The sequence below is a fragment of the Colius striatus genome, chromosome 10, assembly GCF_028858725.1.
Source record: "Colius striatus isolate bColStr4 chromosome 10, bColStr4.1.hap1, whole genome shotgun sequence".
NCBI classification, from domain to species: Eukaryota; Metazoa; Chordata; class Aves; order Coliiformes; family Coliidae; genus Colius; species Colius striatus.
The window spans coordinates 8,010,771-8,023,530 of NC_084768.1; the positions used below are offsets into that span (position 1 = coordinate 8,010,771).

Sequence of the window (12,760 nt, forward strand, 5' to 3'; positions counted from 1 at the left end):
TTGGCAGGGTCAATAATAAAATATAAATGCCACAGGCGGAAAGACGCCGAGAGAAATACGGCTTGGCAGCATGGAGCTGCTTAGGGATACATAAATAATAAGTCAATAAGTAAATAAATAATAGACAAAGACCTATTTTATCTTCCATTTGAAGATCTCAAGGAACTTACAGGCACTGATTGAGACTCGTAGTATCCTGTCAGAAGAACATAAGGAGTAAATGCCCCTTCATATACACAGGAGAATTTGCATCACTCCAGGGGTGGTTTTCAGAAGCAATGACTTGATAATTTTTATTGAGCACTTCTGAAAATCATGACTGAAGGGACTTGTCCATGGCCACTTGCCCCTTTTAGAGGCAAACAAGGAAAACAGCAACCTGCTCTGCTATCTCACATCCTTTAACTGAGTATAAATGTTTGTGAGGCTCCACATGGTTGTGTTCCTCACTCAGAACTTTTTTGAAAGGTCATTTTTGCACACACCAGAGCTGTTGACTACAACACAACTATCAGAGTAATGGTCTGTATCTGGGCCAGCAGTTTTTAGACTTGAGCATTTAGTTCCTTCTCTCTGGCATAAGGCAGACACGCTTCAAACATTGGTCAGTTTAATAGTAGTAGGTTTTTCTTACCAAACAGCCCTTCCTTTTGCCACTGGAGAAATTTGGTGTTTCCCAGTGAGATTGCAAAACCAAACCTTTTGGAGATCCTTATTCTATTTGTTACTTCTTATGCTAATCCATCTACTCTGAGGAAATGAACCCTACGTGTCAGTATGTGGCACAGATTGAGGACTGATGCCTGTTCGGTCTTGTTTCCTTCCCTTAGTCTTTCCTGTGATCAGCAGAAAGCCCTTCAAGGCTGTGCAGATGAGTTGGCCAAGAATGTGAAGAGGAACCACTTTCTCCATCTTGCAGCACTTTCCTGAATTATTGTTGATCGTTTCTGCATTAATTTTTATTCTCTTTGGGAAGATCATCGACAAATTCTTCCCCCTCTCTTTTCTACCCTGACATGCTGAGAATGTCAAGGCAACAGAGAAGAACCCGCTGCTTACGTGCCTCTAAGTATTTCTAATGACCATAGCACATCTTTCATATAGCAAAACAAATCAGTACATGAAGAACCATACCTTGGAAAAGCTAAATTCAGTGTGTTCTCAGGCCTAGCTTTGAATTTCGACTTGTTCCAGTTTTTTATTCCTTCTTGCTTGATTGAAATAGTGTTTCTATTTCCTTTTCACCCAGTAGAAGAAAAGGAATGAATTTGTTCCCAGATGTGTACAGTTCCCAGACTGTGCAGTTGCATCACAATTTCAAACAGTATTAACAGTGCTAATGCTAAAATAAATGTTTTTAATAGCTGTTTAAAAAAAAATCCCAATCTATTCTTTGCTTAATTAGACGTTTGCCACGTCAGTGTTCATTTCTCACTTTTATCTTCATCCTGCATCTTCTGTTTGGCACACGAGGAAAGGGGAAATTACAAAGGGAAATGCACAGAAAGGGAGGCAGAATATCTTTTAGATCAAAAAAAAAGGATAGAAATGTTGTATGCTAATGAAAATCTTGTTATAGTCATCAAAATGCTTACCAACAATTTCATTTGAACCAATATTTGTGGCAAAATGTTTTGACAAGCTCTAAAATGACTTTTGCTTCCTGGAGGAGGTGATGATACATTCATACCTGTAAAGTGGCTATGATGTAAGTGTCATTAAAGCAGTTATACCTCAGGGATTGGTGTAAGTGAGATCAGAGGCTGCCACTTTGGGTGGAATTCACCTAACTGGAGATGCATGTGTAGACTGGAGGTACCTACCTCGGAGCTCATACCAGTGGGCTCCCTTCACCTCCACTGGTGAGCCAGCGTGGTCAATGAGGTCTAGTCAAAGGCAGTGCTCTATTTTGTGGTGAGATGAGCAGCTCCTTAGAACTATTAGTTCTGTTTAGTTCTGCATTGATTCTAAGTTAATTAACTGCATGGTAGACACCCACATTTACTAAGGTGAATCCCACATTATCTCTGCCTTTAATAGCACACTTCAAAATGACAGCCTCTCCCAGGGGTTTGGGGACAGGAAAATAGCCTTTGTTTCTTCCTTTGAAGATTTGGATTCTTTATCTGAAGGGTTTTCAAATATACCATAATTTAAGATGCAAACTCAGAACAAAACTATTTGTCTTAAAAGCAAGTAAGAAATAATTAACTAGGTTTGTAGAAAACAAGAGATAAGCCCAGATGTGCAGACAGGTTGAGCAGGCTGGGCACACAGGTGTTTGCCTTGGCCATGGAGTAACTGTCAACATTTCCATAACAAGGAGTGTGGGATATGCTGCTTCTTGTTTCCTGTTCCCAAGAGCAGCATTGCAGACCCAGCACGGCTGTGGGAAGACACTGTTTTCCCGTTCAGCCCACATGCCACAATATCTAGCTGTTAGAACATAGGTATAGCCCGTGCTCTCAGAAGAGTTTCTCTGGATATACATCTGCTTTGATCAGAGATAGCTGAAGGCTGCATGCTGCCTTTTGGTTCCTCATCTCGACGCTTTTTCCCTCGTGTTTTCCCATTTAGTGTGTGTTTCCATTGTATTAAGGGGAGCAGATTAGGAAGATTCATGGTGTTAGCAAGGAGGAGCTTTTTTACATGGGAACTTCTCATGGCAAGGATGAGGGCTTCATATTCATTCTATATCAGCACCTCAGGCATGAGTGCAGCTCTTCATGGTGGTGGTGTCAAAGCAATCATCCCTATCCAGTCGTGGAGAAAGAAGTACATAGGAGTGCTGCTCAGCCAACCATTGATGAGTGTTTATAGGATAATAGGATAATACAGTAGGTTTCCTTGCTGCTGTCTCTGAGTGCATGTTAGATCCACATCTTCAGGCTCTGAGTTTGCTAATGGTTTAATAATGCTTCAGAGAAATATTATTAATAAAGTGTCATATTATTAAACTAGCGATGAACAAGGCTAAGAAGCAGGTTTTAGCTTTTATTTAACTGAAGGCTTTTCGTAACGTTTGTCATGAAATGAGTGTTTACTCATTTGTATTTTATTTTAGTTAACTTTCCAGCATCTCTCCAGTTTTTTTGAAAAGTGCCAAAGGCTTTTTTTTTGTTCCCCTCTTGTATATTTAACTTCCTTCAAAGCCAACATGTGAGTTGTTGTAGGATATCACCTCCCTTGCCTAGCCTTGTCTAATTGGTTAAGTGCGGTGTACAAGTGCAGCACATGCACATGGGCACCCTTGAAGGATTACTAGGATAGCACGCCAAGGCAGCAACAGGGCTGGATCCATGGCTGTTTGGTGAGAAATAAGCTATGAGTTACAGATGAGCTTGTGCATGACTCCATTACTTGGCAATTGAAAAGGAAGAGTGAATTGTCATTTTAGGAGAGAAAGGGAGAATTCGTAGCACGATGAGTGGCAGCATGGTGTACAGCTAACACTGGAAAGCACTGTCAGCTAACAAGGGTCCAACCCAGTGTATCTTGAAGGCCAAGGAACTGGGCAGAGGTTGTCACACAACTTAGGAGAGCACAAAGTTCTTCAGCTGCCTTTGTAGTTCTGCTGAAATCAGCTGAGGGTAACATCTCTCATTGCCAATGGGCTTGTGTGCATCACACCTTTACACCTTCACTGTAGTACATTTTCCAGCTGGCTTGTTGGCCCATAAATTCACCAAATTAAACTTCATCCCTGAACGCAAGCTGGGGGCCTGCCGAAGATTTGAGCCTAACGCTATTCAGGAGAAATGCAAATGTGATTTTCAAAAGGATCTTGCCACTTTGTGCATGTTAATGATGAAAACACGTTACTTAAAATAAATGGTAAATGTTAAAATAAAATGAGATGGGAAAAAAAAAAACCTCCCAATAACAGGAAATGTTAGACCATCTTTATTGAGCATTTATAGCATAATATCAAATGGATTCATATGCGCAAATCCAAGTTATATGAAATGCCAATTACATCAACGCTAGCCTCCCAAACACGTATTTTTTTACGGATTGATGAGGACTGCTCTTAATGTGAGGAATAGTTTTCACTTTCACAAAGGACCGCTGATTCCTTTATATGTATCCACTAAAATTACATGAAATCCTTCAAAATGCCTGGCTCCGTTTGCTTTCAGGACCTAGATGAAGTGAGCGTAGGGCACGATGTGGTCTAGTATATTAATTGTGAAGATCAGATGTATAAATGATACTGTACATTTCTGAAGAAAGAAAGACTAAAACAACAGCAGATTTAAACTGTTTTATCTTTCCGAAGGAAAAACTCTATATAACTTCTTTGTTTTCTTTCCTATAGCAAGTCCACATGCAACACCATCGACTCTTCATTTTCCAACATCACCCATTATTCAACAGCCTGGGCCATACTTCTCACACCCAGCAATCCGCTATCATCCTCAGGAGACTCTGAAAGAGTTTGTCCAACTTGTCTGCCCCGACGCTGGTCAGCAGGCTGGACAGGTGGGGTTCCTAAATGTAAGGAAGCCGTTTTTATTTCTTCAGAAGTGTTTGTCCTATGTAAAGTTAACCACGGGATTATGGGGTTATTTTAACAGCATGTTGCATCCAGGGACACACCTTGAATAGTCATTGGAAGAGGGGAAAAAAAACCCCCACAATATGCTGCTACTGCAAAAATATTTTCAAAAGCAACAAAAAACCTCCCCAAAAAACCACTCGACCACATTGTGGTGAAATTAACTTAAACTGTCAGAGAAGCTGGTGCTACAATGACCTTTTGGGTCCCTCCACAAATGACTTTGCTGCATGCCTCGTAACCCTAGTGGAACCAGGGTTAACAAAATATGAAGGCAGAATAATTTTTATTAATTATTTTTGAAGTTCAGGGGAGAGTTTGGGGGGTGGGGAAGGAGCAGGAAAAGGGAGGGTGAGAAACAGATGTTTCAGATCAGCTAAGTTCATTTAAAAAAAAAAAAATACTGCCTTATAGCACTTTAGATCAAGTTGACCAGCACTTGAACTCAAGATGTTAAAAGTACAGTTTATTATGGTTTGTTATTTCTGTAAGCAGTTATCTTTTCCCCTTATCTCTATGAAAAATTAAGCAGAGTTCCAAAGCTTCAAATAACCATTTTCATTTTTTTTAAATCAAATAAAGTGAATCATCTTGCTGTTACTGAAACAGCATTCCAGTCAAATACAGAATTTATAAATTGTATGTAAATCAAATCTAAAATAATGCTCTGAGTATTTCGTGAAACGTAACGCATGTACCTTCTCCCAGCCAATCAAGTAATAACTGGCAAAGTTACTGTTTCTCTCCTGACATACACACGACTGAAAGTGTTAATGAGAATTAGTTTAATTATTAGCATCTAATTTATTACACTTATTTAATAAGCTGTATTGTCCTTAGTGCTTTCCTCTCCCTAGCAGAAAAAAACTGACTCTACTTATTCCAGCCAGTACAGGCTTTGAATAATGTCTGCAATATGTTAGCAGATACATTTATGTCTAGACAACAAATCAATATAGTGCTTTGCTTTTTCCTTGAGTATTCATTTGCTTAATTTATCCCAAACCATTCAGCATTATGAACTGTTAGCACACTCACAATGAACATACAGCAGGGCTCTTCTTGGCAGGAAAGGGACCTAATTGTGAGACAAGATAGTGTTTGAGAGATGTCACTAATATATTAGTTTATTAAAGGTACTGGATGTTGGAAAAATAAATATCCCTGAAGGATTGCTTCCTACAGCAAACACCAGTAACAGCAGTCTTTGAAGTCAATGGGAGTGCTGTTAAGTTAAATGCAGATGAATTTTAGTCTTATGCCCTGAACCGTTTTTGCTCTAGCACAAGCGTGGTTTGCACCTACACGACTTTAAAGCCTTTTGTCAGTGCCAAAGCAGGTGAAATGAAAATAAGGTCCCAAGCGTTTGCCAGTATGAGTGTTTTGTCCCCTGTAATTCAGGCTAATGGAAACCCTAACAGGAATTAAAATATTCTTTTCTTTAGCAGTACTTAGAATATGGATCTGTGTTTAAAGCTGAGCTTTTATCATCAATGGAAAAGCCAATGCTCAGTGCCAGAAGAACTGCAGTGAGATCAATTTGTAGAGTGCTGTCGAAAGTGATCTCATCATTTTTGTCACTAAAATGGACCACCTGATTCACAGGCTGTCCTACTTTCTCTTTATAATGGCATTTGGCATCTATCTGTACGGTTTTCAAGTGTCCAGGCTGTGTCACATTTAAAATGTAAACTTGACAAGTTAGGGGAAGGGGTGGCATATTTTTTTAAGCCTGCTTCTTGTTTTTGTGATGCTTGAAAACACTTTGACTTACGGTCAGGTTTTTCTGGTGACTGATGGAAAGACCATGCTTGTATAGCTGGGCCAGTTCTGCCTGTGACTGACCACATCCCAGACTAAATGGAGGCCTTTTCTTTCCTAAAGTGTAAAATGAAGCAGTTCTGAGTACAGTCGTTTCTCCATGTGATCCTAATGGCAACTAAACTGTGAGGTACACTATTGCTAACTCAAAAGGGATGTGGGAGAGTAGTTACTTTAATATATACACATTCACTTTCCTGTAATAAGATATCAGCATGACTTTTAAGACCACCAATAATGCTTGTTTTTTCTCTTAATGAGCAGTACCTTTAAGAAATTTACACTCAAGTCCTAGGCACTGATACCTTAAAGGTATAGCAGAGGCAGAAAACTGGGGGGTTTAAGGAGTCAGCTTTCCCTGAGCATGAGTTAGTGGCTGCAGGAAATGTAAAGAGTAGTAGAATTTAATCCAGGGCAATTCAGACCAGTTGCTAATAGGACAAATGTTTAAAAGCGACAATTTCTGTAGGTTTGGAGGATTTGAGGCAAAGTTCCTTAAAGTCAATGGAGAACTTGACACAGGCCTTTCTTTGCCACCTCACAAGTAACTGTAAATGTATTGCACATAGCTTTCAACTAGGTTGTTATTACCAGAGGCTCCCAATAGCTGATTTTTAGTATAATTTTTTGTCTGTTTGCTTGTTTCTCGGCAGCCCAATGGTAGCAGCCAAGGCAAGGTGCACAATCCATTCCTTCCTACCCCAATGTTGCCACCACCACCTCCGCCACCAATGGCTAGGCCTGTGCCTCTGCCAGTGCCAGACACAAAACCTCCAACTACATCAACAGAAGGAGGGGCCACCTCTCCCACTTCTCCAAGTAAGTATAGACGCAGCGGGCAGCAAGGGCTACCAGCGGCACGCAGCGCGCCGCCGCCACCATCTCTCGGCGGCTCAGGGCTGAGGACTGCGCTAGCTCCTGGGAAGGAGCAGAGTTCTGCACTCTGTTATACAATGGACAAAATTCTGAGCTGCTTTTTGTATTAACAGGAAAAGAGTTAGCTTAAGGTTACGGGTTTATTTCTGCTCTTGCTGGTGTGTCACACAACGGCTCATGGGAGAAGTCAAGGCCCGTAGCTAAGCTGGGACACAGGCCTGGGACCTTTGGGATCTTGTTTACTGTCACGAGGAGGCAATTTGTTATCTCAAGTCAAGTTTTAGAGGATAAATAGTATGTGGAAGTGAGACAGCTTGATTGAAAACATCGCTGCTTATACCTACTGGGCTAAACTATCAACTCTTTCCAGTTCATTTCTAGATGTTTTGGGAATAAGTCTTCCTAGACATCTGTCCCTTATGACTTGGTTCCTGAACCATGCGTTTTGGGCAAGAAGCTATGGTATTTCTTAGGGCCAGGGAGAACGCTTTAATCCTCTCTCCACCACCCACACGGCTCCCATATGTATTTTGTGTAGCCACAAGTCAAATATACAAATTCCTGGATACACACTTGGGGATACCACTTTGGACTCACTCTGCTGGGAAACAAACGCAATTCAGCTGAGTTTGATGCCTTAAAAAAGTCTGGATGTTCAGGGAGTTAATTGTGAAATGATTTAATGAAGCTATGCTCAAACTGACATTTAAAAACAAAAGGGAAGCTTTCAGTGCTTTAATGGCAACTGTAGGGGACTTGTTCCACGGTGAAGGGAGTCCAAATAACATCCACAAACAAAAATCAATCTAATCGAAAGAGCAAATCCCTTTGTGTGCTTTTCAAGCTTATTATTTAAATGCTATATGCAACCACTGCTCGATGTGCAAAGAGGTATTCGCTATTCAGTCCATGTGAAGCCTTCGTTTTTAAAGCTTTATATACTGTTCAGGAGATTTGCACAGGGTCCAGGGGACATTTTTAGAATCTGGTAGTTCTTGGGAGTTTTGCTTTGCCTTCTGCTACGCGGTGGTGCACAACTGCAGACTCAGCAAGATGTTCTGGCTCGCTTAGAAATTAAAATGGTTTTAGTATGAGACAGTCTGCAAGATTGTGAACATGATCTTCTAGAATCAGGACTTCTAGAACTGATCAGCAGATTCTTGTTGAGCTAAGAAGTTGATTCATTCCCTCCCCTCCACTCCTCTTTCTGACCTTAGACCAACACCATGCTATCAGGAAGTTTTGACACTTTCTGACGGGAGATATGGTCTTTTAAGCCCTATCAATAAGATTCAGCGGTGGAATTGAAAAGGTTAATGTTTAGTCATAGTTATCACTGAATACAGTCAGCAGTGCCTTACTATTTCCTTGTCTTCAGAACCAGGAAAAATGAAACTAGGTCAATGTATATTTATCATTACAGTTGTGACTCAGTTTACTGGCAGTGTACGGTGTCTGAAAGACAGAAACTCCCAACATCATTTTATCAGTAATCTTAATGCTTCATTTTTGTGATCATGTAAACAAGCTAAATGAGTGTCTGGCCTGATTCTCAACCAGCATCAAAACAGGCACTTGTCCGCTGAAGTTTACAGAACACCAGGCATCAGGGTGGGCTGGGGCTGGTCACCGTGGTTCAGTGTTCAGCAGACAGCTGCCACCTTAATTGGCAATCGAGGTTCTCTCCAGAGCAGCCAGTTAATAGTATTTAAACAAAAGATTAGGAAAATAATTACTGTTTGTTAATTAGCTGCGCTGATGTCTAAACATATAGTTCTGTACATATTCAGGCATGCATCTTCCTTTTGGTAAGGGTTTTGAATAATAGTGGCTTGTAAGAGTTGTAAAGAAGCATATAATTTAATTTAGGGATGAATTTTACAGAAAAGTAGATTATAAGAAATGTTTTCTGAGGGAAAAAAAACCCCACTACATGTACACCAAAGCCAGTGGAAGTGGCTGGCCACACGGAGAGTGAAACATACTGAAGTTCCTAGCCTGGCAGGGAGAGCTTACCAGGAGGGCCCACTGGGCTCCATTTAGTGTGTCAATCGGTACCAACCCTTTCATCGGTGTTTCTTTTTTTCCTTAACTAAATATTAGCCTTCAAATAACAAGTGCAGATTCACCAGAGTTTTGTAGAAGCCGCATCGAATTAAAAGGTGTTTTCCGTGATTACAAACTGCCCCAGTGCACCGGGACTGGGAGCGTCGCTGGGTTATGGCTGACTGCCCCGCAGAGCTGGAGGAGATTGCAAAGTCATTTAAGCAACAAAGGCAGAAGTGGTGTTAGACTTTGGCCAGACTCTCTCCTTAGCTGTGTGGAGGAGAACCAAGTCATGTCCCCCCAACCCCCCAAGGAAATGGAGTGAAAGACTCAATGATCCTAAAGGTCTTTTCCAACCATAATGATTCTGTGAAAGGAATTGGCATTTGCTCCATTCTCCTTCCCTTTTTTGGTCTAGCAGAAAGCCTTCTGCAGAAACAAAATGCAGTTACAGCCCTACCAAAAATTGGAATATGGCCCTCTTGAGGGGTGCTGGAGCCAGGAGCAGCTGTTCAATACAGCGTGGCCTCCTGGGAATGAGAGCTAAAAATCACAACAAGGTGGTTAATGATTCTCAGAGCAATAGTGAAACTCTCCAGCTGTGACATTAACCAAAACATGTACATTAGTGCTGTCCAAGGAAGGAAGAGCCCCTGGAGATGCGCTCTGGGGATTTGCTGCTACTGGGTGGCCAGGCATGCTCTGGGAGTTGAAACCTTCAGCTGCGAGTCCTATCCCTGTGGAAAGCCAGTATTTTCCTCAGTGGGATGACACAACAGAGATGGGATTCATGGGGTTTGAGAGGGTTTATTTTTCCTCCATAAAAAGCTTTTTCAATAGAACACATCCCTGATAGCAGAAGCAGTCCCAAAATTATCTTATCTCATATCTCTTCTCGATTTTGTTTGGTTGGTGACTTACAACAAATACAACACAATATTTTCTTGATCTTGACAGTTCTGGGTTTAATATCTCATTGCCCAAAGAAAACACTACCTCCACGACATGCCAGTTGGACTTTATCATAACTGAATGTGAGTGCTAGAATCCATGGCCCTCATTCCAATGTAGAGTCTTAGGTACTGCCATCCTGTACACCATATTTTTTAAAGACCATTTTTAAACTCAATGTTATTTTCTGAGGTTCACAACTCTACACTGGAAGAAATGTAGCTATTTTCCCTTGTTAGGCAAGATTGTTATCAGTTAATGTCACTTCTCACAAGGAGTTTTCGTGTTAAACAGCGTTTGTGTCAGGGTGAGAAGAACGATCTTGTGGCTATAGCACGGGATACATAATCTGATTGGATTTCTCTCCCTTTCTCCTCTCTGCATTGACTGAGCACCCTCTGGGCAAGCCATTTTAGTGCTCTACTCACTCCTTTCCACATCCATTAAAAAAAGGAGAGGGTGATGACTGTATCATTGAAGTTGTCAGGATTTGCAGTTCCCTCTCAGATACTCGGCTGCAGAGAGGCATCGCAGTACGAGTCGCTGTATCGCACTGCCTTCCTCCGATTCATCCTCTCGCTGCCACTCCACAGCGCCTAAACTCACCCCTGCTCCTTTGGGAAACACTGCAGCTCTTCACAGGGAACATATGTACCTGTCAGCTTGGTCTGTGAAAGAGAGACCTCGTGGTACATCAAGTTATCGCTCACCCAAATCATCCTTACTGGCCAAAAGCTGATCTTTTTAATCCAGAACTGTCTGATAAATTACACACTCCCATACTTCATTACAATTATTTCAGGAAGGTATATTTTAAATTAACATTCTCCTACTGCAGGCAACTTTAAAATACGTGACATTCCCAAAACTGTTTGTTTGTCTTGTCTTTCATACAATTTCTTGCCATTTTGGCTAAATATCAAAGCTGTCTGTGTGAGCAAATGTTCTTTCTCTGCCAGCTCCTGTTTTGCTTGTTCCTGAAGTGAAGCATCATAGCAAATTTGTGGCACCACATTCATTTCCTTGGCTATGGGCTATGATGTTGCAAACAATCCTTAGTGAATTCCAGTAGCAGAAAGATTAGGCTGGGCAGGAAGATGTTCGAGTCCGACAGGCCAGCCATCAGCTGGTGTAAACTAGTGTAGATCTATGCAATTCTATTGGAGCAGGGCTGATAAAGATCAGGTGAAGATCTGCCTAAGAGACCTGGCTTCCATTCCTTTCCATGGTTTGGCTTTTCCCTTTCCCATAAAGGAGTTTGAAGACTCCACCATAGGCTTTATCCTATGTATACTGTAATTATAATACAATCCAACTTTAACCAGCGAGAGCAATTTGTCGCATCCTAATCTCAGAACAGAGTAGAGGCATCAGAAGTGGTCAGGAATCTAGGAAACCTCCATGTCAAACAAGGGCACCTGTACGGAGACTGTGGTGGTGGTGGTCCAAGCAACACTCCATGCTACTCTCTTTTCTGAACCAAATTTCCCCGTAACAGGAGTCACTGCTAATGTGTATTCCATGTCCACTTCATATCCTGAGCCAAAACAGCCCCTTCCAATCTACAAACGTCTCGTGACATTTTGCAGCGAGGTGGGACTAGCGGCTTGGGAGAGTCCAGTGTCAGGGCTGCTCTGCATCTGTGTAGTTTTGGTACTCTTCACTTCTTGGCTCTAGCAATGTGGTTATATGACCTTAACGAAATCCCAAACTGACATCCGAGGGTTTTCAGAAAGCAAGTTAAACATAGTTTGGAGCATTACAGAAGAAAAGTATACGCAGTAATTCACCCAGCGAGGTTTGAGGGGGCTTTTGTGCATGTTACCACAGCTCTCAAATGCTTGAGACTTTCTGTTTGAACAGAGAAGCCATTGAAGACAGCATTCTGATGGTTTCCCTTTGATTTCCTACCAAATATCACAGCAAAAGTATCTGCCAATGGGGAACTGTAAACAAGATCTTGAGTTCCTTCCTTCTGAGTGGAACTTACCTGCTCCAAGGGATTAAATGGCCTCTCCACTCATTCTGCCTCCTTAAAAGCAGTCCAGAAGAACCAAACAACAGATGTTTGGTTTTTGAGCTTTAAGTTAATTCTCCCCAGTGCAAAAGGAATTTTTAGTCTTGCACGATATTGGGTTCAGTAGTTAGTTCAAAAAAAACCCAAAAACCACACCACCTCACCATAAAATAGTACAGAAGAACCTTGGTACATGGCACTAGCAACAGAGATAGACACTTTGCAAATTTGTAGCTTCTTTGAATTATTAAGCAAATTAACATGGTAAAAAGGCAAGGAGAACACCTCGCCAAATCTGCGGAGTTCATTTCTGCCTTGATGTGCAGGCATGAATAGCAACCATTGTACCTGTTTGTACTCTGAAGATGCAAGCCACACTGCAGTTTGCAAAATCCACCTCAGAAAGATGAATTAGTGCACTTAAAAATTCCTGTAAAACTTTATGAAGGAAAGGTGTTCCTGGCGTGGTTTTTGCAAGTGCTAGCAAAGTG

The 12,760-nt window shown here is 41.4% G+C and overlaps 1 protein-coding gene across 10 annotated transcripts in view; it reads left to right on the forward strand.

Moving 5' to 3' along the window:
• NFIA (nuclear factor I A) overlaps positions 1 to 12,760 on the forward strand; it is a 246,063-nt gene that overhangs the window by 208,479 nt on the left and 24,824 nt on the right. For 8 of the 10 annotated variants that reach the window (XM_062003501.1, XM_062003491.1, XM_062003494.1 and 5 more), the window contains 2 exons: positions 4,319 to 4,497; positions 7,033 to 7,198. In XM_062003501.1, coding sequence (XP_061859485.1) covers positions 4,319 to 4,497; positions 7,033 to 7,198 — 345 coding nt within the window. The remainder of the gene's footprint in view (positions 1 to 4,318; positions 4,498 to 7,032; positions 7,199 to 12,760) is intronic. The other 2 variants (XM_062003492.1, XM_062003499.1) reach the window with 1 other exon arrangement.